The sequence below is a fragment of the Nicotiana attenuata genome, unplaced genomic scaffold (assembly GCF_001879085.1).
Source record: "Nicotiana attenuata strain UT unplaced genomic scaffold, NIATTr2, whole genome shotgun sequence".
Lineage (NCBI taxonomy): Eukaryota > Viridiplantae > Streptophyta > Magnoliopsida > Solanales > Solanaceae > Nicotiana > Nicotiana attenuata.
Window position 1 is genome coordinate 122,601 of NW_017671363.1, and position 25,657 is coordinate 148,257.

Here is a 25,657-nt window from a genome sequence, read left to right on the forward strand (position 1 = left end):
CGATTCCCGTTTAAGAGGGGATACGTAGGCAGCCTTATGGGTTCGGTCATATCATAATAAAATTTTCATTTCCCCCAAGATCAGAAACTGGGGCAGAATTTTGAGGAGGACCCTCAAAATTCTGGAGCAGGTCCAGCCAGCGCTAACATGTATCAGATAGTCAGAAATCAGTTAGGAAATTAGGGCAGAATTTTGAGGAGGACCCTCAAAATTCCAATATGAGAGAGTTGCAATGCCTCTAAAATGTGTTACAGTTGCTAGTTAATCTAAAATAATGTGATATTTCACCGTGTTTTAAGTAATAACTCTATTTTTCAATAATTGCATATTTTCGAAAACTCTATTTCCGTTACAGTCAGGTATCACCCAAGGGAACTCAAAAGGCTTTCAGAACGGAGCAAAGCAAAGCCAGCCAATAGAAGCACGAACCAACCTTCCCCCCACAAAACTTACAATTTTTCTTTGAACGCAGGCACATCTGACGTAACGATAACACCCGTGTAGCAAGATCGCTATCAATCACACAACATATCTCCAGCTAAGACATCTACCCTTATTTGCTTCTTTCTTTTTGCATGAGACTAATCCCTGTCCCGTATATTTGCATGAGGCAAATCCCTGCCTCCATATTTGCATAAGTCTAATCCCTGACTCCCTATTTGCATGAGTCTAATCCCTGACTCCCTATTTGCATGAGTCTAATCCTTGACTCCATACCTGCATGAGGCTAATACTTGCCTCCCCATTTGCATGAGTCTAATCCTTGACTCCATGAGGATTATCCCTGCCTCCATATTTGCATAAGGCTAATCCCTGCCTCCCCATTTGCATGAGTCTAATCTTTAACTCCCTGTTTGCATGAGTCTAAGCCTTGACTCCACGAGGCTGATCCCTGCCTCCATACTTGCATGAGTCTAATCCCTGACTCCCCATTTGCATGAGTCTAATCTTTGACTCCATGAGGCTAATCCCTGCCTCCACACTTGCATGAGTCTAATCCCTGACTCCATGAGGCTAATCCATGCCTCCATACTTGCATGAGGCTAATCCTTGCCTCCCCATCTGCATGGGACTAAGCAATGTCCCTCTTTGCACAAATATTGCTCTATTTTAGTACTATTCATTTAATTTTCGATCGGGCTAAGCTCTACCATCCATTTCACAAGACTAAGCCTTGTCTTGTTAACATCATACTATTACATATCATGGGCTAGAATATCGCCAATCTATCCAAAGGCGTCATAGTCTAAAGGCATCATCCTCATAGCCGGAAGACACCATGCCATGGCCTGAGGATCTCTCAAAATTGCATATCATTATTCAAAGGCGTCATGGTTCAGAGGCACCATTTTCATGGCCCGAGAACGTCATTTCATGGCCTGCGAATCCCTCACTAAATAATTCATGGCCCAGGATATCATTTTCTAAGGACGTCATCTCTAACCGTCCGAAGACAACTCTCATGGTCCAACGGGAGCTTGCATCATGTTTAAATTAATGCATACTATGCGCTTGTATTGCTTCTATCTGCAGGTAACCCGGCAAGCAACGGCTATCCTAGTAGGAGCGATCCCGCTCCAGTCCTCCCGACCATATCAAACCTAACCTCTTCCATAAAACCGTTCAACTATCCAGCCCTAGATGTTGCGTCCGTCCTTGAAATGACTTCATCGGTATACTTCGCCGACGAATCCGGAACTACACATGGCCTGATTCCTGTAAAACCAGGGATATGTAGGCAGCTCAAGAGCAGGGTGCAGCCCAATCACTCGAACCGTTTTGCTCGGTCAAAATTGGCCATCATTTCTTTACCCGAAAACTCTTTCATCCTTCCCGGATAACGAGGGGCAGCTGTTGACACCCAATTTTTCCCTATATTTTTTATATGCATAAATACCTTCAAAATAGCATATACATGCATATATAAGCACGTACAAGGGTTTTACAATTTTTCCCATGATTTTAGGAATTTAAGTTGATTTGTTTTCTTCCCTTTTATTCATAAAATCCGAATAATTATTTCCCATATTATTGTTATGATAATTTAGTCATTTAATTTCTATATTTATGCCAAATATGGTTAATATATTTTTTATATTACAACCCTCGAAGTGTTTGGCCCCTTGTTGACACTTTTCTAGGGCTCGGTATATTTCTGCAATGATCATCAGCACAAAACTGAATGGTTCTCCGTCAATTCCTTCCATTAGAGTTTTGGTGACCATAGCTAGCCTGGTATGGATTCTTGCTTTCTTCATTGGAAACACTATCATCCCCGAGAAACAGAACATGAAGACAAAGACCCTTTGATGAATATGCCCCAATGACGTAAGGGCGAACTCTTCAGGATAAGTACGGTAAAATTTGCTGTGACCGTACCTCTCGTACAAGTAGTCAACGGGAATGTATGACTCCTTCAAACATGTCAAGTCTGGATTTTTCTTTAGACCCATCATCTTGAGAAAACCTCTACCCTTGCGATTTTCCGGCATCAATAAACCCAGAGTTTCCCACGGTATACCAGCCAGTCCTCCTATTTCTTCGAGCAGGGGTGTCATCTCAATGTCTCCGAAACGGAACACAGACCTATCAGAATCCCAGAATAGGGTGGTAGCTTCTATGATTTTGCTGTTGGGTTGAATTCCCAAGAGAGAAGGTACGTTTACTAGGTATTTCCAGACAAGAGTCTGATCGCTGGAATGAAGATCCTTCCACCAGCTTAGCAGTTGGGGTGGATGTGGGTGACCATGCAGAATTTGGGGACTTCGTGCCTCATATTTCTGCAAGACAAAAAGGTTAGGCCCTTACCCCCACCAGACTCGACTATTTAGTATAAACAATTAGCATAAAAGCATTTTAGTTCTCCAAATAAATGCACAAAACATGGTAGTGTCCGTTCGGATTTGGGGAAAACCCAGTGGACTTTGGACAAGGCTATCTTAAAGAGTCATTATGCGGACAACATAACCGACTCGGCTAGGTTTGACCATGATGCATGAACAATTAAACAGAGTAAGGTTTCTATGGGGTATTAAACTGGTACCCTTGAGCGGACAACTCAAGAGGGAAAGGCGCGGAACCGTCAACTACACCGTTGATCGACTGGTTTTACCGCAAATATGCCTTTGCCGAATTTAGGGGGTGATAATATTGGAAGGGCGCAACCACTCATTATAAGCGTTGCTATGGTATTTTGTTTGGCACGAGTGGAATATGATGTTGAAAACATGCTTATGCAATAATTAGAACAAGTTGTCATGTATTTTCACGTTACAAAAGCAATAATTACAACAATTCCTTGTAATTTAAAAACAGTAGTAAAGGAAAGCAGTAAAGAAATAAAGGAAAGAAACAAAGAAACAAGTCAGTTTTTGCAGTAGGAGAAGGAATTAAATGCTTAAATGGATTAATCAAATGAAGACACGTAAGAAATGTAAAGTCACAGTGATAGCTTGAAATGGTAAAAGCTTAAAACATTATCCCGAGCTGAGTCGCCATGCTGTCGATGCCCCCTTTTCCTCGCAAAATCGGGTTTATGACATTTGGGAGGACAACTCGTTCCCTTTTGGGAATTGGGTTTAAGAGACGTGAAGAGTCGCCACCTAATGATTAATGTGCATTAGGACACTAAGAAGGGTTTTGTTTGGATAACCAGAGATTGGGTAAGGGCTTGAAATTATTCCAAGGGGAAGGTGTTAGGCCCCCTTCAGAATCCACTAGTAAGGTTCCCGGCCAAGCTATTGTTGTGACTTTAGGGTACAAATAATATATAGACAAATAAGGCCTCAAATAAGAGGGGATTTTCACATAAAGGTTAAAAATAGATGGAGTGAAAAGAAACGAAAGAAAAGCTGAACTTTGAGAGAAAAAATAGTTTGAGAAATTTGAAAATAAACAATGAAATAAACAAGTAAAAGAGAGGGGGGTCCTAGGTTTATAAATAATATGGATCACCCCACACAACACCCGGTAACCACTTATACACGTGGTGTTATCGCGTGGTCATCATATCCATATCTACCCTTTCCCACCCCGTTAAGGTATTAAACGCGGAATGGTCTCGTTTCACTTATTGCATGCTATTACCCGCCCCAATCCTAGTCCTGGAGGCATTTGGGACTACTAATCCTAAAGGGAAAGGGTATGAGATTTTATAGTTTTAAAAAGACAAAATTCTAGGGCGACAATCAAAACACATAGAGCAAATATGGGAAAGGCATTCAAACACACAAGGCTCAAACAGACCTCCTTAGATCAGAGAAAGCATATAGTTTAGCATGTCTTGCACGTACTGATTAGGGTCTGATTAAACTTAAAAGTTAAAGCAGGCTGATTTATCACATATTTTCAGATAAGAAGTCCGAGTTAGACCTGCCCGCTGGTTGTAATTAATAAAGACTGTTGCAGTTTATAACTTTTACCCTAAGGCTTGCCTAAGTGATAGACGAAAACCTATAGGCATGATGTCTACAGATTTCAAAAATAAGAAAATGAACTGATTACATGCTGATTTAAAGGGAAGTTGCTCGTTAAAAATGAATTTTAAGAAAACACGAGTTCTGTTGTTGGTAACGCATTATTACTGCTAAATTTAGACTCATAAGCGAGTGAGGCTATTCAGATTTTAATTAGAACCCCTATAGGCATGCTTTCTATGTGTTTGCCAACTTAGAACATTGTTATAGACATAGAAGAGTGCAGAAATCCTATGACATGATATCTAGGTGTTGCATTGTTTTACTTAAGGCCTATAAACACGTTTGCCTAGCGAAAAGCGGGTATGCAAGAATCAGAAAAGACCTATAGGCATATTCTCTACGTGTGTGTGTAGAAGCTATAGTCATAATATCTACATGAAAGTGCAGAATCCCTATAGTCATGGTATCTAAATGAGAATGTAGAGTTTCTTATAGACATGATAGCTAAATGAGATGCAGAAATAGTATAGGCATGATAACTACATGAAAATGCATAAGTCTTATAGGCATGGTCAGTATATGAAAGTGCAGAAATCTTATAGGCATGGTAACTATATGAAAGTGCAGAAATCTTATAGGCATGGTAACTCTATGAAAAACAATGAAATTAGAGATTCCTATAGGCAAGTTATCTACCCTTTTCATGCATAGTCACCCCTCCCTTTTCACTAAACATCCCCGCAGGTTTATCACAAAGTTATTACAGCCCAGAATGGAATAAGAAAAGCAAAATTACATCAGAAATTAAAAGTACAACCAAGGGGAGCCTAATTCAGGCTCCTTGTCTGAAACATGAGATGAACCAACACCAAAGATCCGATTTCAAAAGCCTTTCTCTCATTTGGGGTGTATCAGAGTTCCCTAAGAGCCTCATGTGGACTCCGGGCAGTGCCCACAACTGTGTAAAGCATGCAATTGAGGGTAAATACATAAAGGTTATTTAAGGACAAGGTCTCTGAAATGCACGGTTGTACAATTTAAGGAAAGAAAATCAATTAACAGCCAAGAAATCACAAGGTCTGAGATTTTGTATGAATGAACCAAGTAAGAAAGATGGAAAAGGTTTTCACTTAAGGAAAATCAATAAACAATCAATTAGACCTATTAAAAAGGAATTCTGAGTCAATCACTAGTTTGAAAACCTCTTTGAAGAAAGATTTATCACACATATAAAGCATACAGACACGTTTAAACATGAAAGAATTGTCATGCCAATCAGTAGAAGAGTCTAGTATAGAAGAAATTTAAAAGTTCAGAGTTGTATGTAAGAAAGAAGTTCAAACTTAGTTCAAAAACTCAAAAATTAGTCTGAGAGAGTCAAGGGTTCTAAAATAGAACCCTAGTTCAATCACATGACCAAACCTCGGCAGAACCCCAGAATTCTAGGGTTTCCACCTTGAATCAAATACAGAGATGAGGAAGCAAGTAGTCGAAACAGGCTTAGGGGTTTCTTTCAGAAACTCATGAGAACACATGCAAACACAGTAGAAAGAGTAGAAGAAACATGCTTAAGAAAGTTTTTTCTCAGAAAAAACCTAAACAAGGATCAGTAGAAAGAAAATATCAAAGAACACAGTAGAAAGGTATAGTATAGCAGAACATAGTACAAGAAATACCAGAACATAGTAGAAAGCCCATGAGAACATAATATGGAAAACATGGTAGAAGAAACACAAGCGTGGAGCATATAGAACACAGTAGAGAACATTCAAGAACGGAGTATAAAACTCAGTAAAAGACCACACAAGAACATGATAAAAGAAAAAGCACAAGAACACAGTAGAAAGCATGCGAGAACATGATATAGGAAACACATTGAGATAAACATGTGACAGCAGGGTATAGAGACACAGTAAGAAAACGAAATATTAGAAAGCACAGAAGAACATGTGTGGTAGAAAGGAAACATATGAGCACAGTAGAGACAAATACACACAAAAAAGGGAAAAGAAAAGTCGGAGAAACATTTTAAGCATTTCAGAAAACCCTAAATCGAAAAAGAATCGATTTTGAAAGTAATTTTTGAAAGAAAGTTGGGGAAACCGTTTGAAAACTCAAATAGAGCATGGATACACAACAGATCTAAGAAAAATCGGAGAAAACCTCGAATAGTTAGGGTTTCAGGAGAACCCTAAAATGAGAAAGGCTTTGAAAAGGTCCGATCTGAGTCGGAGAAGATCAGAATCAGGCTTAGAAGACCAGGATACGCCGGAGCAAAGTAGGAGATGGTCGTAGAACCTTGGATCGGTGGAGATCTGAACGAACACATTCGAGGTCAGACCTCGAACCTTCGAGTACCAAGCGTATAAGAGAAAAGGGAGGTGAGTTTAAGCCTCCCATAGCCTGAGAAGCCATGGATTCCGGTGGTTTCGAGGTTGGAGACGGTAGGAGACGATTAGGGTTTTGAGAACATTCGAGAGAGTTTGAGAGAGTGGGGTGTTTAGAGGCGGCTGATAGATGAGGAATGAGGGTATTAGGGTAGTCGTTTGGAATAAAAAAGGCAAGAATGAATAGGGGCCGTTGATCTCAGAGATCAACGGCTAGGATAAGAGGGGATCTGGGTCGGGTAGGTTTTAGTTGGGTCAGGGGCGGGTTAAATCGAAATTGGGTTAGCCCTTTTACGATTGAAATTGGGTTTTAATTGGGGGTTGGTTTGGGCTATAATTGAAATGAAACAGGGCTAGCTTTTAAATAGCCAGTTTTTCCCTTTTTATTTTATAAAAAATAGTAAGATAATTTCTGGAAACAAATTAAAGGTACTAAATTAATTAATAATATATAAATATTAAAATAAAAATACTGGAACCAATTTCATAATTATAAAATGCTATTAAATCTCAAAATAGGCTAAAATTGCAATTGTATGCAATTTAGCTTTAAAATTACTAAATAAATTTGTAAAAATGCGCAAAAATTACCTTAGCTATATTTTGGTACATATATAAGGATAAAATAAGTGAATCACCAAAAATGATATTCTTGGGAATAACCATTGGTTTTGTACTGTTAAAATAGGGCAATAAATTGGTTTAAAAATCTTTAAAAATTTGGAAAAATAATAAAACACTTGGACATGCTTATATATGCATATATATACTATTTTGAATGTATTTTGCATATAAAAAATATACAGGGAAAAATTGGGTATCAACACCGTCCCCTTCTCAAGTCATCTCCGGTGACTACCTTTCAACTCCTAAGCCTCCAATGGCTCCTCCATTGCCTTGCTCATCTTCTCTGAGGCCTTCACCAGCCCTGGGCCACGCCGACTTGTATCTAGGGTTGTTGTTTTGGCTGTTCATGGCTTCTTCGGTGTGATTTTGAGCCAAATCACACTATATTTGTTACGATCTTTGAGATTCTAAACAGGTTTTTCCGTTTCTATTTGGGTTTCCTTTGGAACCCTAACTTTCGTTTGTATTTCTTAGATCTGTGCTATTTTTTTCAATGATTCGAGTCTGTTCTTTCTATGTTTTACACCGTTCTCAAACCTCTTTTGCAAAAATCATCGATTGCGAATTGTTTTACTTTCTTTTAAAAGTTAGGGTTTTCGGAACTTTTTCTACACTCTGTTTAAATCAATTCTTCATGTTTAAACCTCTATCCTTTGCATATCTCAACTGATTCTGTGTTTTTCTCCTTTTTCAACTCGTCTATGTTGAAAACCCTAATTTCTTAGTCTTAACCTTGGGTTTCTGAGTGTCGTTTTGATAATATGTTCAGTTAATCTGTATGTTCCTATGATTTTGTGATTTTTGCCCTATGTTTGCTTGTTAGGCTTCCTAATTGTCGTTATCCTTGCCTATTGTGTGATTTTTGCTCACCGATGTTTCTGATTCTTCACTTCTCCTACCTGTATCATGCTTAGCCTACTAATTCAGACAATGTTCTACATGAATCCCTAATTTTATATGTGATTCTTGTCCTACCCGACCTCTTAGGGTTCTGATTTTTGCTTACCATGTGCTTGTTCTTATAGAGTGGTGCTAAATCAGTGTTATCTTCTATTCTTTCATCCTTGAATCTTTGCGATTGATCTTTCACTGATTCTGCATGTTATTTCTACTGATTATTACCTTGTAGAATGTTTTCTGACCTTATTCTATGGTCAATTATGCTATTAATTGATTGCTCAAGTCTTTCCTTGATTGAAGTGTGTTGAACCTGGCCTCTATTACAAGGTAAAAATCAGTAGAAATAACATGCGAGTACTTACCTTGATTTCCTGACTGATTGATTCTTAGTTCCTTAATTACTGGTGAACTTTGATTTTTACCTTATTTGCTACTTGTTTTCAACCTATAAATACCTTAGTCTTTCATTAACATTAGGGACGAACACTAGGTTCAAAACTATCTCTCATACTTAAAAATTTCTGCCCTCTCTCTTGTGCTACTTGCTACTGCTCTAAGTTAGCCGGCTGCAAGCCAAGGCTAACCATTTATGCTCTCTTGTTCTTTCAGTCTTCTCACTACTCTCTTTACTAGTATGTCCTAGTTTCAATTCAAAGTTCTAACAACAATATGATTCTCTCATTGTTTCAGCTCATCTTGTTTCTAGTTTGCTTCTATTTGTGGTTTTGTTGTGAAACTTGTAGTAGAGGGTTGCATTACTAGCATGTTATCATACCTTCCCTTCCCTTGAGGTCAGTATATTTCTCCTTCTGTTTGTTTCTGAGCATGTCTACACCAATCATCTCTTACTTGTTATGTGTTTACCACCATGAATCCCCAAATCCCTATCACCCCTCTATGTGGTTATGTTCTTCATGCCTGGTTTTGTGACTATGTCTGGTCAGCTGTTTCTGAGCATGTCTAAACCAGTCCTAGACCTTTACTGGGTTATGTGATTGCAGTCAAGTGTTCTATATATCCCAAACCCCTTGACCCCTGTGTGTGACTACTGAGTTTACTTGGTTCTGTGAATTGTCCCTGTATTAACCTATCCTAAGATGTGTGGACTTCTGTTCATTCCTTCAATCTCTTTTCATTCCTTCAATCTCTTTTCAAACAGTCTCCATTGCTTTACTAAATTACTTTCAAACAGACTTTTGTTTTAATACAGTTTTCTACTAAAACCTTTCAACTTGTGTCCATCACTTCTCACTCTACTCTTAGTCAATAAGTTTTGCCCACTCCAGTATATGTACTGCCTTGGGATCCTCTTGAGAACCCTCTGAACTCTGGCATACTGAGGTTGGCCTTTCCACACTGCACTTGTTCAATCTTTGGTTACTAAGTCTAGGTGTAAGCACTGCCCGGGATCCTTGAGATCCTTAGGGAACTTTCATGCACCTAGACTCTGACTTTGTCTATGGAATTGAGGCATTTAAGGCCATTGGAGGCTTTGGGAAATCTGGGCCTAATCGGAGGCTCCCTATAGAATAGCTTCTTGAGTTTTTATTTACTTATGTAATTCATTCATTGGTCTGTAATAACTTGTAAACAGATATTGGGGTATTTAGTGAAAAGGGTGGGTAGATACATGTTTTGTGGGGTAATTCGGGTAGAAATCATGCTCATAGGACTTTACTTTTAAATCTGTTTGCTCTACTAAGTAGAAATCATGCTCCTAGGACTTCATGTTTAAATCTGATTGTTTTTCCAATATAAATCATGCTCCTACGCCTTCATGCTTAAATTGCCTCCCCAAGTAGAAATCATGTTTATAAGGTTTTACATTCTGTCATGTTTAGAAACCATGCCTATAGGTTCTAAATAATCATGCCTTCAATCAGATTAACTGATAGATGCAACCTATAGAAATTAATCAAAATTATGTTGTGGCAAGTGTTTATGTCTGCATGTCTTAAAATTAGACTAACAAACGTAGACATCGTGCCTATAGGGAACCATATTTGAAATTCCGCCTATCAATCCAATTAGTCTAAATAAATCAACTTAGTCCCCGCCTAGTTCATTTCTGAATTTGTTTTATTAAGTATTTCATATTTCTTGAAACAAGTTCTTTCAAACTGCCTCAATCTCATTAGATATCATGCCTATAGGTATTAACGAAGTCTGTTTCAAAACCTGCTTTGTTTCTATACAAATGTGCTAATAAGCACTCCGCGTATAGGCAATCCCTTAGGGCGTTTTCAAAGCAAATGCATCTCTGAAACTGTTTCTATTGCTTAATGTTTTCTGATCCTAACAGGCTTTAAAAAATCCATAGGCAATTGCTAGGGTTGTAATTTCTGAGTCTAAAAGAGGTTGTTTCTGTTTTGCACATTCACCTAGATATCCTGCCTTAGGACATTGTCTAATGAAAGACCTTAACTGTGCTTGAGTCGTGCTGCTTATGTGTTTGTTTGGGAGGAAACTCTGAGCCTCTAATTGCCCCCTTTTACGTGCTGAAAGTCCTAAGTGTTTTGATTGTCACCTTAGAATTTTCACCTTTTAAAACCTTAGGGGTGCATCTAGAACCTCCTATAGGTAGAGGTCCTAACTCCCTCCAAGACCATTAAGAAGGGACGGGTAGCAGCACGCAATAGAAATCGTTGACCAAACACTCGCTTTGCATGACCAATAAGGGGATGGGAAGGGTAGATATGGATATGATGACCAGTACGCTAATGCCACGCGTAGCCCCTTTCCCGAGGAGTGATTACTGGGCATTATACTGATGTGATCCTATAGGCTAACCAACCTAGAACCTCCCTCTTCCCAAATTCTCTTTACCTGAAGCTCTACATTCCCTTTTTATGCACATAACCTATTTAAGTTCTTGTTTTATTGTTTGAGTTATACAATGCCCAACATGCTCTGCTTGCGATTATTTGCTTAAATTGTTTATTTTGTTAATGGACTAATTCGTAAGTGTAAGTTCGGACGGGACCCACAGTTGTGGACCAAGAGGGGTGCCTAACACCTTCCCCTCGAGGTTATTTTGAGCCCTTACCCTAACCTCTTGTAATGCAAACCAATCTAAGAGTTAACCGCTCTAGGTGCCCTAACGCACCTCAAAAATCGTTAGGTGGCGACTCTTCAAATACCCAATTCCCAATAGGAAACGAGTCGATCCCCCATGAATGTCGAAACCCGAACTTCTCCCCCCGCGAGGGAAAGGGCAAAAACAGGGGGCGCGACATCACTAACCCAATCACAAACAAGCCCTATATCAAACACCTATTAAATACCCACACTAGGATTGAACCACAACCCTAGCTAGAAATTTAGCTACTCATGAAAAATGAAGAATAAGATAGAATGTATAATAATTGATTAGAGAAAAAAATCTAATGTTTGGAAGCTAATCTAGTACAATATTACTCAAAGCAGTAAAGAAAAATGGCTAAGCGCTCTACCAAAACAAAACTTAACCTAAAAATGACAAAAATTTCTATTTATACTAAGCTGAAAATTTCTGACGAAAATGCCCCTGCGGAGGTTAGGCGGCCGCACAATTCTAGTGCGGTCCGCACTCCTTGAACTTGGACTTTGGCTGAGCAAGACTTCTACGAACCGCATAAAAATTACTGTGGCCGCGCTCTTGATTATGCGGCCACACAAAAATGGTGCGGTCCGTATTTCTTCTTAAACTTAAAGTTTCATCTCTCTGATCTTTGTCTTCTGCGGACCGCACAATTGTGAGTGCGGCCGCAATTGTCATCCTACGGCCGCACAATTATGGTGCGGTCCGCATATGTTCAGCTTGCCCAAAAACTAACTCTCTGAATCTCCTCTTCTGCGGCCGCACTATAATTGTGCGCTCCGCATACTCTGAAGAAATACTGACATTGTTTTTTCCTTGTTTTGCAGTTGTACACAGTATTGTACGGTCCGCACTATGGGCCTGTTTGCCTTGTTTTGGTCCTTGTCCACTTTTGACTCCTTTATGAGTTGATTTTGACTTCTTTGGCTCGTTTCCAAATATTCCTGCACAAAAGCACATTTCATTAGTTCTCGGGAATTCCTTTGAGCATTTTTGAGCTGAAACGCAAGTAAAAGAGAGCAAATATGCGGTCAAAATTCCTACTTATCAATACTATAGCAGAACTAGGAGCGCATTGCTATGGACTTCGTGGTAGGATTACCATTGACCTTGAGGAAATTTGACGTTGTTTAGGTTATTGTGGACAGATTGACCAAATATACACATTTCATTCTAGTCATGACTTCTTATACTTCAGAGAAGTTGTCTCAAATCTACATTAATATTATCAGTTCACGTGGTGTTCCAGTTTCTATCATCTCGGATAGGGGCACTCAGTTCACATTGCACTTTTTAGAGTTGTTCAGCAAGAGTTGGGTATGCAAGTGGAGCTTAATACTGCATTTCACTCTCTAGCGAATGAGCAGTTCGAGTGGACAATTTAAATCCTTGAGAATGTGTTAAGAGCTTGTGTTATTGATTTTGGAGGCTAGTGGGATAAGTTTCTACTATTGGCAGAGTTTTCTTATAACAACAGCCACAAGTCTAGTATCTAGATGGCTCCGTATGAGGCTTTATATGAGAGACGTTATTGTTCCCCGATTGGTTTGAGCCTGGTGAGGTTAGGTTGTTGAGGATGGCTTTAGTTTGTGATGCTTTGGAAAAGGTGAAGTTGATTTAGGAGAGGCTTCTTACACTATAGTCTATGCAATAGAGTTATGCCGATAGGAAGGTTCGTGATGTAGCTTTCATGGAGAGTGAGAAGGCTCTTCTTAAAGTTTCGCCTCTGAAGCGCGTTATGAGATTTGTAAAGAAGGGCAACTTGAGCGCTCGATATATTGGTCCATTTGAGATTTTAGAGAGAGCTGGTGAGGTAGCTTACAGACTTGCTTTACCATCCAGCTTATCGAGAGTCCATCCAGTAATTCATGTTTTCATGCTTCGCAAGCATGTCACATGTATAAGATTTCAGTTCAATGCAGTTGAATGAATTTGGCTTATAAAGAATAGCTGGTGGCCATTTTGGATAGGCAACTTCCGAAGTTAAGATCAAAAGAGATTGGATCAGTAAAGGTTTAGTGGAGAGGTCAACCGGTCAAGCAAGTGACTTAGGAGACCGAGCATGATATGTAGAGAAGATATTCTCATCTTTTTGACATTCCAGGTATGATTATAAAACCCTTCGAGGACGAACATTTATTTAAGAGGGGGAAATATAATAACCTAGCCGGTTATTTTGCATATTTCAGCCTCGTTACCCTATTTGATGCTTCTTATATGTTTATATGTTATTTTGTAACTTGAGGGGATGGTTTGTTTAGTTCTGAGAAGACTTAGGAGTGAATTGGAACACTTAGTTCAATATTGGAAGCTTAAGTGGTAAGAGTTTACCAAGACTAAAATTTTGAGTAAATGAACTCAGAATCGAAATTTTATGGTTTCCATAAGTTTGTATGGTGATTTCGGAGTTGGGCGTGTGTTTGGATTTGGATTCAGAGGTTGCTAGAAGGTTGGCTCTATTTGTCAAAAGTTGGCAAGTAGAAGAATTGGAGAGTGCTTAAGTTTGACCGGAAGTTGTCTTTGGTGTTATCGGACTCCAATTATGGGTTTGAGACCTTGGATAGGTTCACTTAGTTGAGTGAAACTTATGTGCAAAGTTTGGTTGTGATCCGGAACGTCTAAGTGTGATTCGGATGCTTTTGGCGAAGCTGGAATATTTGAAAGTTAAGAGATGGATTTATCTTCTATTGTCGATTTTAATGTTCTATATGGTGTTTCAAACCCTTGGATAAGTTTGGATAAGGTATTAGGACTTGTTGATATGATTGGATGGGGCACCTGTGTATATGGTTCCGAACTATTTTGGTATTTTTGGCATTACTGGTGCTGGTGTATCACATCTGTAGGGTTTGGTTCGCAAGTGCGATGTCGCACCTGTGGACAAAGGGGCACAGAGAGGCCGCATGTGCGGATGTTGTTAAACAGATGCATTGCCATGCCAGCGAGGATGTTTGTGCACCTGCGAGTCCAAAGATACTGCAGGTGTGTCGCAGGTGTAAAGGCTGGTTGTGAGAAAAAATCTCGTAGATGCAAGCATGAGCTCGCAGATACAACATGCCTGGAGACTTATTTATTCGAGGGTTAGCTCATATTTTACTATTTTGAGTTTTGGAGCTTTAAAGAGGCAATTTTGGAAGGTTTTCACTTCTACTATGAAGGCAAATGATTTCTACTTGATTTTGATTATATATCTTGTTTCCCATGGATTTATACACTTAGATTATAGAATTTGAAAGAGAAATTTGGGGTTTTGTTTACAATTTAATAGGGTATAATTTGGGGGATTAAGTACCGATTTGGATTCGATTTTAGAATTTAATCATATTTTTGGGCTCGTGGGGTTATGGGTAATCAGGATTATCCCTTGACTTGGGTTTTGATCATTTGGGACTGTGTTGACTTTTATTGACTTTTAGGTATTTGATTAAAGATTAAAATTTTATTATTTGGAATTGATTTATATAGCTTTATTTGAAGTTATTGAGTTATATTTGACTAGATTCGAGTTGTTTGGAGGTCAATTTGAGAGAAAAGCTAATTTTGGAAGGTTGAAGCTTACCGGGTGGAAGTAAATCTCTTGTCTATCCTTGTAAGAGGAAATTCTCTCCATATGTGATATATATATATATATATATATATATATATATATATATATATATATATATATATATATATATATATATGCTACTTTCTACTTGACTTAGGAGCCACATATATGCAAGGTGCCGATGTATATACGTAGCTAGGTTATGACCGTATCCGGCAGGGTTTAACTTGTGATAAGCTTGAATTAGATTACGTAAAATTATTATCCATGTTTCAATTGATTTTATGATTACGTTATGATACGTAATTATGAATTAGAAACATGCTTAAAGTTATGACTTTTTGTAAAGGGCATAAAGGATTATTTTGCCATGTTGAGCTTTACTATTAATTGATAGTCATATACTTGTCCAATTTGCTCCATGCTTTGGTGGTTATAAAGCTCAATATACTTGTGATAAATAATATGATTAGACTTATGCATGTTGAAATAGCTTATTGAGCCGTTGTGATAAATTTAATTACATGATTAGCCATAGACATTTAGCCATAAGAGCTTTTATCCGCATTTTATTTTTATGTCCGATGCTTCTTTATCATATTATTTCATACACATATGTATGAGTGAAGAATTGATTATTGTGAAAAATTGAGGATTTTGGCACTACGAATACTATGAGGGAATATTGATTATTGGATGATGATCATTAATTGTAAAATGATCAACGCTTGCATATGGATCCGTCCCTCCAGAATCAGGTGATTACCAATGTTATTTTAGGCGCTGTAAGTGTTGGCACTCAGATTTTGTGCTTGGTTTGAACACGTGGCCTATGCCAGGCACATGAATTTATGCTGTGAGGTATTGAGAAGGGATCCTAAGCATGCATTTATATATCTTAGATTCAGTCAACAACAGCAACAACAACAACAACAACAACAACAAACTCAATGCAATCTCACACGTGGGGTTTGGGAAGGGTAATGTGTACGCAGACCTTACCCCTACCTTATGAAGGAAGAGAAGATATTTTCGATAGACCCTCGGCTCAAGAATGGTGAAAAGGACACAATAAACAAACAGTGACAATGGCAAGGAAATAAGATAACAGAAACAAATAGCACATCATGTAATAGCAAAAAAACCAGGAATACGAAGCTATAAGAGAAGTGCGAAAACTACAAGCAAAAATGCCACATCCTCTGGCAACAAGAACTCGGAATAGGATAATACAAGACTAGTACTAATACTAATAGTACGACTAGAAGAGACTCTCGACTACCTGTCAACCCACAATGCTAATCCTCGACCTCCACACCTCCCTATCGAGGGTCATGTCCTTGGTAAGCTAAAGTAGTGCCTTGTCCTGCCTAATTACCTTGCCCCAGTACTTCCTAGGCCTCCCTCTACATCTCCTCTGACCCACCATGGTAAACCTCTCACATCTACTCATCAGGGCATAGGTGCCTCTCTTCTTCACAAGCCCGAACCATCTCAGCCTCGATTCCCGCAACTTGTCTTCTACAGGAGCCACACCCACCTTGTCCCCACTAACTTCATTCCTAATATGGTCTTTCTTGGTATGCCAACACATCTATCTCAACATCCTCATGTCTGTTACTTTAATCTTCTAGACATGTGATTTCTTGACCGGCCAACACTCGGCTCCATACAACATAGTCGACCTAACTACCACTTTGTAGAATTTGCCCTTAAGTCTAGGTGGCATATTCCTATCACACAAAACACCAGACGCGAGCCTCCATTTCAACCATCCCGCTCTAACATGATGCGTGACATCCTCGTCAATCTCCCTGTTCCCTTGAATAACAGGCTCAAGACATTTGAAACAATATCTTTTAGGGATGACTTGTGTATCAAGCGTCACCTCTGCTTCTGTTTCCTGCATCCCCACACTGAACTTGCACTCCAAATATTCAGTTTTTGTCCTACTCAACTTGAAACATCTAGACTCCAGAGTCTGCCACCATAGCTCCAGCTGATCGTTAACCCTACAACACGTCTCATCGATTAGCATTATGTCATCTGCGAAAAACATACACCATGGCACCTCCCCCAGAATGTGGCGTGTTAGCACATCCATCTCCAGGGCAAAGGAAAATGGCCTAAGAGCTGAAAGCTGATGTAACCCCCATCATCATAGGAAAATAGTCTGAGTCCCCTCCCACAATCCTTACCCGAGTCTTTGCTTCATCGTACATATCCTTAATCACCCTAGTGTACCCTACCGGAAAACCACTATCCTCCAGACATCTCCATAGAACCTCCCTTGGGACTTTATTGTAAGCTTTTTCTAAATCGATGAACACCATATGTAGGTCCCTCTTCCTCTCCCGATATTGCTCCATCAACCTCCTTACAAGATGAATGGTTTAAAACTAGTCGAACATCCCGGCACGAAATCGAACTAATTCTCCAAAATAGACACACTCTTCCTCACCCTCCTCTCCACCACCCTCTCCCACACTTTCATAGTATGACTCGGTAGCTTGATACGCCTGTAGTTATTACAATTTTGGATATCACCCTTGTCCATGTAAAACAAGACCATAAAGCTCCATCTCCATTCTTCGGGCATCTTCTTAGTCCTAAAAATGACATTAAATAGTCTAGTAAGCCACTCCAAGCCTACCCATCCCACAGCCTTCCATAATTCTACTGGGATCTTGTCTGGCCCAGTCGCCCTACCTTTACTCATCTTCCGCATTACCTCCTCAACCTCCTCAACCGTAATACGTCTAAAAAACCTAAAATCACGCTGGTTCTCTGAATTCTCCAACTCGATAATCATGATGTCCCTATCCCCATCATCATTCAAGAGTTTGTGGATGTATGCCTGCCACCTGCGCCTAATGCACGCCTCTTCCACCAATACCGTGCCATCCTCATCTTTGATGCACCTCTCCTGGTCCAGGTCCCGATCTTTGCTTTCACGAACCTTGGCTAACCTGAACAGTATCTTGTCACCGCCTCTACCCCCAAGTTCCACATACAGGCGTTCAAATGTTGTGGTCTTAGCCGTCGTGACCGCTAATTCACCTCTTTCTTAGCTTTCTTATCACATTACCTTGAACCTCTTCATTCCACTACCAGTCACCTTTGTGGCCCCAGGAGAAACCCTTTTTGTCCCCTAACACCGCTCTACCAGCTTCCCTAATACAATTCGATGTCAAGGTCCATATATTACTCGTGTCTCCACCACTTCTCCAAGCCCCCATATCTAACTTCTCCCCTAATGCCTGAGCTTTGTCCTCAGTCAAGGCTCCCCACTTGATCTTAGGTTGACCAAACACCCTCTTTTCTTCTTCTCCCTCTTAATCTCCAAGTCCATAACCAAGAGACTATGTTGGGTCCAAAGCCACTCACTCGGAATAACCTTGCAATCAGTGCATAAGCCTCTATCCCTCTTCCTGTAGAGTAAGTAATCAATCTGAGTCTTGGCCTCCGCACTCCGGAACGTGACCAAGTGGTCCTCCCTCTTCTGAAAACACGAGTTAGACAGCACCAAATCAAAGGCACTAGCGAAATCCAGCAACGAAGTACCACCTTCGATCCTAACCCCAAAATAGAACCCGTCATGCACATCATCATAACCCCTAGCCGACTCCCCAATATGGCCATTAAAATCACCTCCTATGAAAATTCTATCGATGTATGGAATACCACGCACGCGCCTCATCTAAATCCTCCCAGAATTATCTCTTGACCTCCTCTCCCAAGCCCGTTTGCGGTGCGTATGCATTAATCACGCTTAAAGTGATCCCACCAACCACTAGCTTAATAGCCATCAGTCTATCGTTCACCCTCTTAACATCAACCACCAGCTCCCTGAGATCCCTGTCTACTAAGACGCCTACCTCGTTCTTGCCCCTACTACCCCCTCCCCCCTGCACCCCCTAAGTACCACAGTTTAAACCCGTTAACCTCACGTGCCCTAGTACATATCCATCTAGTCTGCTGAACACACGTTATATTGATCTTCCTTTTCCGAAGAATCTTCCCTAGTTCTATAGAATTCCCTGTCAATGTTCCGATATTTCAGCACCGAACATGTACCCTAGCGGAGTCCTTACCCCCCTTACTACCCTAGCCCCCCGCCCCTGCCCTACCCGAGGATATGACCTCACCTTTCCATCACTCACACTGTCCACTCTAATCTAATGGATACTACGCTAGCACCACTACAACTTGCGGCAAGATAAACTACGCAAGAAGTAAAGTCTACTATATAAGACCCTTGTTATAGAAAGAAAATCAAAGCAAGTCCAAATGTAAACAAAAACAACTAAAGAATGGCAAGTCAAATTGGAAACAAAAGTCTAAGGCAAAATAATGGGCTGGCAGGCGAAACTAACAAAAACAAATATTAATTACTAAAGGCAAGAACAATAGAACCTGAATTAGTGCCGAGGATGCCAAGAAGCTGTTGAATGGAGGTAAAGACTTGTGTTGCCGGAGCCAATAAAACCACTAGTATTACACACCGGAGAGACTGCGGGGCTGCTGTTTACCCACGCCTGCGAAAGAGATAAAAGCGAAAAAAGAAGAAGAAAAGAGTGAGAGAAAGAGACGGAGAATGAAAGAGAAACTAAAAGAAAAAGTAAAGATTGGGGGCACTGGAGGGTAGCGGTACACGGACTTGCCGGAATCCGACCAGAGAAGCGTGAGAGAAGGAAGAGTAGAAGAAGGGGTAGATGACGCCTGGTCGGAGGCCCACCGACACCAATCACTACATGAATTTGGGGGGGAGAGGAGACGAGTACCGAGAGAAAGAAAAGGGAAGAAGAGAAAACAAGAAGGAAAGAAAGAGCAAGAGCAAGAGAACTTACCTATGTATGTCGGCGACTCAACGGGCGGCAATGGTGAGAGAGGTCAGGCGCTAGTGGAGTTGAATTAGGGCTTTGATTGTTAGAGAGATAGAGAGAGAGAAGAGCGATGTTGAGCTTTTTATCACAAAAAGTATTCCTTAGATTCATTCAGTAGTTTTTATATAGCTTTTGGTTGATGTATATCATGCCTTTATGCAAGAATGGAAGTATTTGATATTTGATTTGATCTCCTTATCTGGAAAGCATGCCTAAATTCTACACATAAGGTATTTTTGGCTTTCGCACCTATTTAATGATATCATGCCTTATTTCGTGCCTTACTAATGTCTTCACCTAATTATTGGATTGTTAGTAAAGTGTCGATGTCGACCTCTCGCCACTACTTCGTCGAGGCTAGACTTGATACTTATTGAGTACTGTAATTTTGTACTAATACTATATTTTGGTACGGGTTCTAAGGCTGGTAACAGTGGTATTCATCCAGCGGAGTAGGAGATCTAATGGAGACTTTGTGGTGAGTTATTTTACTTGATCTGATCCGCAGCTCATGGAGCCCCCCTCCTTACTTATCTATTTTTGTCTATCTATTTCCACTCCAGACAAACATTGTTGTTCAGTTGATACTTTACATTATTGTTAGATGCTCGTGACAATGCCATACTAGGTTTTTGGCATTGTTAGACGGTTATTGTCGTATTTAGATCCTGTCTTAAATACTCATATTTATGATATTAATTTTGTGTCTATTTCTGATTTTCTACAATTATCATGACACTATCAAAGACTTAATAATCTGCTTTCATTATAGTTTATTGAGTGTTGGCTTGCCTAACAAGTGGGTTAGGCGCCATCACGACCTTTGGTGAGATTTTGGGTCATGACACTTAATTATTTTATAGAAATTATTACTGTATTCCGCTAGTTCTAATTCCATATAAATATACCCATTAGGTTAACTTGAATAGGCGAGTGAGGACTCAAAATATTTTTTGAAAAATATTAACCTTATCAATTAATAAACAAATAAATTAATTAGTCAATTTAAGTGTAACGACCCGGCAGGTCGTTTTCAGAGTTAGAGCCCTGATCCCTATTAACTACTTCCCCTGTATCTATTTCTGCTATTGTTACTTGCCGGGAAGATTCAGTTTGAGTTTCGGAGTATTTTGGGACGCTTAGTCCCTAAATGGGAGCTTAAGTCTTAAGATTTGGACTGTAGTCGGAACTGTATGAAGACGACTCCGGAATGGAATTCTATCAATTCTGTTAGCTCCATTAGGTGATTTTGGGCTTAGGGGCGTGTCCGGATTGTGTTTTGGAGGTTCGCAGCTCATTTAGGCTTGAAATGGCGAAAGTCGAATTTTTAGAGTTTTGGACCGGTAGTAGAATTTTTGATACCGGGTCGGATTCTGATTCCGGAAGTTGGAGTAGGTCCGTAGTGTTGAATATGACTTGTGTGCAAAATTTGGGGTTATTTGGACGTGTTTTGGTTGGTTTCGGCATCGGTTCTCGAATTTGGAAGTTTCTAGTTCATTAAGTTTGGATTGGAGGGTGAATTGTGTTTTTAGCGTTGTTTGATGTGATTTGAGGGCTTGACTAAGTTCGTATGGTGTTTTAGGATTTGTTGGTATGTTTGGTTGAGGTCCCGAGGGCCTCGGGTGAGTTTCAGGTAGTTAACGGATCATTTCCGGAATTGTTGAAATTGCAGAACTGCTGGTGTCTGGTTTCCTTAATCGCGTTCGCGCCTTTTCCTACGCGTTCGCGTAGCGCAATTTTGGAGGATGATTTAATTGTTCTTCGCGTTCGCATGTTCCCGCTTGCGATCGCGGAAGTCTGCCCCCTCCTCCTTCGCGTTCGCATCCCCCTATTTGCGTTCGCGTAGTAGAACTAGGAGCGGGAGTTCTGTGACCATTTCCTCTACGCGTTCGCATTGTCCTATTAGCGAACGCTTAAGCCTGCCTTTCCCTCTTCCGCATTCGTGTGCTTCATCACGCGTTCGCGTAGCCCAGTTCATGAGCCATCAGATTTTCCTCTTCGCGATAGCATCTCATTTACGCGATCAGGATGTACAAACACCTGGGCAGTATTAAACATTTCAAAAATGAGGGTTTGGCCATTTTTATCAAAACTTGAGTTTGGGAGCTAGGATTTGGACGAGTTTTTGAGGGATGTTAAGAGATATCAATTGGGTAATGATTCTTAACTTGATTTTGGTTATATCCCACTAATCTATCCTTAATTTTATCATTTAATTTCGGATTTGGGGTGAAAAATGGAAAGAAGTGCTTCAACTAAGATTTCGAGTTTTGATTCGGATTTTGTCATCGGATTCAGATAATTCCGGTACGAGTGAACTCGTGAGTGAATGGATGTTCATAATTTGTTACTTTTATCCGATTCCGAGACGTGGGCCCGGGGAGGCTTTTTCGGTAATTTTTCCAATTTCTTACCTTAGCTTCGATTTTATTAGTTAGATTAGTTGCTTATAGCTATATTTACGTTATGTAATTGATTTGGTTAGATTTGGGCCATCCGAAGCCGGATATTCGTGGGAAGAGCATTGTTTCGGATTGATTGAGCTTGGTTCGAGGTAAGTGGCTTGCCTAACCTTGTGTGGGGGAACTCCCCTTAGGATTTGGTACTGTTTGATATATGAGTGCCGTGTACGTGAGGTGACGAGTACGTACACGGGCTATTTGTTGTAAAAACTCCGTTTTTCACTAAGTCATAACATGTTTTCTCCTTGTTTGAACTACACTAGCATATGTACTATCCTGTTTAGATTAGAAAAGCATGCCTACGTATTTTAACTGCCTATTTGAACTCTGTGCAGCATGTTTAGTGAAATTACCTGCTTTCTTTGTTTTGAACTTAGTCTAAACTGTGGGTTCTCTTGCTGTGATTGTTGTTTATATTGGTTGAGCTGCATATTTACTTTGGGACTACTGAACGGTATTTCGGGAGATCCCCCAACACTGCATATTTACTTTGGGACTACGGAACGGTATTTCGGGAGATCCCCCTGCACATTTACGTTTGGCACTACGGGACGGTATCCCGGGAGATCCCCTGTTGTTATCACCGTGTTCTGAGCTGTTGTTTTTCGTTGGTTCTATTCCAGTTAGATTTCCGTATTAACTTTTACTGTGATACTTCATTTTGTCTTATTTCATTATATTTATATCAGTAGGGTCCTGACCTGATCTCGTCACTACTCGACCGAAGTTAGGCATGGCACTTACTGGGTACTGTTGTGGTGTACTCATACCTTTTCCTGCACATGTTTTCCGTGTGCAGATCCAGGTTCATCGTACCAACCTCATCACTAGTTGCAGTTGTTGTTGCTTGTTGGAGACTTCAAGGTACACCTGCCCGCGCCCGCAGATTCTCGGAGTCCCACTCTATCCCCCTATGTTCATTTCTCTTTCTTCCTGTAGAGATGATGTATAGAACAGTTAAAAACTTCTTAGTAGCTTGTGACTAGCGAGTCTCCGAATTTTGGGTATTGTTCGATACATTTCCGTAGTGATAATTGTATATGCCGAGTAGCATTCAGTTGCTTATTAGATAGTTGTTACTGTTAATAGTTAATGTTCATGTTTTTGTTTCATTTCCGCAATGTATTAGGCTTACCTAGTCATTGAGACTAGGTGCCATCACGACAGTTCACGGAGGAAGCAATTGGATCGTGACATTAAGTGAATAATTCAGCAGAATTGGTAGCAGATCCATAACTCTAAAATATTTTCTCACTAATTTCAACCTAAGCTAGCCAACTTATTTCATTCGTTTGCTTATTTTAGTTGCTTATATTAAAATTCTTTCAGTAGTTTAATTTATCACAATCAACTTTTTTGGAAACTCGAATTGAATAAATAATTAGCATTAGTTTAATTTAGTAATAGTTAATAAAAAGTTTTGTACGAAATATCACTTTATTATTTGTCGATCACGTGTACTTATATGTTCTTTTGGGAGCAACGATCATGGCAAACACACTTCGTGATAATGGATTGTATCCTATGTTGGCAAGCTTTAACCACCCAGTAGACTGTGTGATCGCAACCCACCTACTGCTATCTCGGGCTACACCGTCCTTTGCACCAGCGCAAATTTTAAGTTTTAAATTGGTCTGTGTATAGGGTCAAATTTAACCCTCAGTATCTCTACGCCAGCGGGCGCGCCCAATGAGTGTACGCCGACCAACGTAGCGGGTACGACTCGGCCGTGAGGACGAAAGCGGCGTCGTTTAGAACTCAGCGTCTACACTAGAAAGACGTTACCTATCTCTGTCACTTTTTGATTCTTTCGAGGAAGGTCTTCTATTATACAAAGGAGACCTCCACATTGTAAAGAGGGATCTATCTGATCTAATACAACTCTCTCATTTTCTATCTTTCTCTCTCTATATCTCTACTTCCGATTAATATATCTTATGAACATACATTGTCATCCTTCTAACACTGGATCTACAACAAACATTATCATCTTTGCATCTCTAGGATTATTATATTTGTTTACGATTTACCCTTCCTCTATTTTTTTGATTGTTTTATCGCTTACAAAGTGCATCAACAACTTTTAAGCCAAATAATTTGGCGCCGTCTGTGGGGATTTCGAGAATCAAAACCATAGTATCCACCTAGAGATCAACCAACCACTATTCTCTACACCACTCAAAAACAGGAAATGGCCGAAAACAACGCCAGATCGAAAGCCATAATGGGTGTCACAACCAATCTCCTAGGTCCTCTCAACGAGGTCAGTGACGATGGCATCCTGAATGAAACCCCAAGCATCACACCAAGTGCAAAGATCTCTCCTTCCCCATCCGAAGGTCTGACGGTCTTACGCAAGGGAGCTTCCACATCTACAGCCACGGAAGCACCCTCCGCGGTCAAAGAGCTATTGGAAAGATGGCTAACAAGCGCTTTAAGTGGCTTGATTGAAAAGCCACCGCAAAGTAACGTCGTATTTACACCAACGGTAGGTACCATTGCTGCGGTGGGTGAACCAGAAGTTACACTGGTAAATAATAGACCCATCGAGACGCAAACCAACGATGGCACGCTAACAGCCATCTTAAAGAAGATGGAAGAAATAGAAAATGAAAACGAGGCACTCCGCGATCAGATGAAGGAACATCAAGAGAGGGTCAACAAGATCCCCGGTGCTCCCAAGTTACTACCAAAACGCGACGTAGGAAGATTCGTCGAACAACCATACACCGAAGAAGCTGCTCCTCACTCCACCCCTAAAACCTTCAAAATGCCTCCATACTTGAGGGTCTATGACGGAACCACCGATCCCGAGGACCACCTGATCCACTACGTCACTGCCGTGAAAGGCAATGACCTATCAAAAGAACAGGTACCTTCAGTACTACTGAAGAAGTTTGGCGAGACGTTGACAGGAGGGGCCTTAACATGGTACTCTCAGCTACCGGCTAAAGCGATATCAACGTTCGAGGAAATGGCGGATAAATTCGTCACAGCCCATGCAGGCGCGAAGAAAGCAGAAGCCAGGGTAAACGACATCTTCGCCATCAGGCAAAACGCAGGCGAGGGACTCAGGGACTTCCTGGCAAGGTTTAACAGGGTAAGAATGAGCCTACCAAATGTATCGGAGGGTATGGCAGTCGCCGCTTTCCAGAACGGGCTAAGCAGAAATGGTTCAAGGGAAACCAAGAAACTGCTGAGCCGCCTCATGAAATATCCCCCTACCACATGGGAGGAAATCCATAACGCTTATTGCGCAGAGGTGCGAGCGGACGAGGATGACCTAAACGGGCCGACCCAACGGTTAACAGCGATACATTCAGAAACGAGGAGAGATCGACGGAACGAAGG

At 40.4% G+C, this 25,657-nt stretch overlaps 3 protein-coding genes across 3 annotated transcripts; all 3 read right to left on the reverse strand.

The window, feature by feature from the left end:
• Positions 1–16,083: 16,083 nt before the first annotated feature.
• On the reverse strand, positions 16,084–17,327 carry LOC109207801. The gene is made up of 5 exons (XM_019370791.1): positions 17,157–17,327; positions 16,970–17,098; positions 16,652–16,861; positions 16,337–16,534; positions 16,084–16,116 (listed from the first exon to the last, which is right to left on the reverse strand). The coding sequence occupies exons 1-5, from the start codon at positions 17,325–17,327 to the stop codon at positions 16,084–16,086; spliced, it is 741 nt and encodes a 246-aa protein (XP_019226336.1).
• A 59-nt stretch (positions 17,328–17,386) lies between these two features.
• On the reverse strand, positions 17,387–18,197 carry LOC109207802. The gene is made up of 2 exons (XM_019370792.1): positions 18,070–18,197; positions 17,387–17,927 (listed from the first exon to the last, which is right to left on the reverse strand). Exons 1-2 carry the CDS (start codon positions 18,195–18,197, stop codon positions 17,387–17,389), a joined length of 669 nt encoding a protein of 222 aa, XP_019226337.1.
• Positions 18,198–18,235: 38 nt separating this feature from the next.
• Positions 18,236–18,658, reverse strand: LOC109207803. The gene has a single exon (XM_019370794.1). The coding sequence runs from the start codon at positions 18,656–18,658 to the stop codon at positions 18,236–18,238; it is 423 nt and encodes a 140-aa protein (XP_019226339.1).
• Between the last annotated feature and the right edge of the window lie 6,999 nt (positions 18,659–25,657).

Bases quoted from the DNA above. Each gene is read 5' to 3' on its own strand.
- LOC109207801 (XM_019370791.1), bottom strand. From the start codon at position 17,327: ATGGAGCAATATCGGGAGAGGAAGAGGGACCTACATATGGTGTTCATC. The intron at 16,862-16,969 runs GTTAACGATCAG...GTGGGGATGCAG, and splicing joins TCGATGAGACGTGTTGTAGG to GAAACAGAAGCAGAGGTGAC. The intron at 16,117-16,336 runs GTAATTAGGCAG...CTTCTCTTATAG, and splicing joins CTAGGAAGTACTGGGGCAAG to CTTCGTATTCCTGGTTTTTT.
- LOC109207802 (XM_019370792.1), bottom strand. From the start codon at position 18,197: ATGGGGGCTTGGAGAAGTGGTGGAGACACGAGTAATATATGGACCTTG. The intron at 17,928-18,069 runs GTAGTGGAATGA...GATACTGTTCAG, and splicing joins TGGGGCCACAAAGGTGACTG to GTTAGCCAAGGTTCGTGAAA.
- LOC109207803 (XM_019370794.1), bottom strand. From the start codon at position 18,658: ATGAGGCGCGTGCGTGGTATTCCATACATCGATAGAATTTTCATAGGA.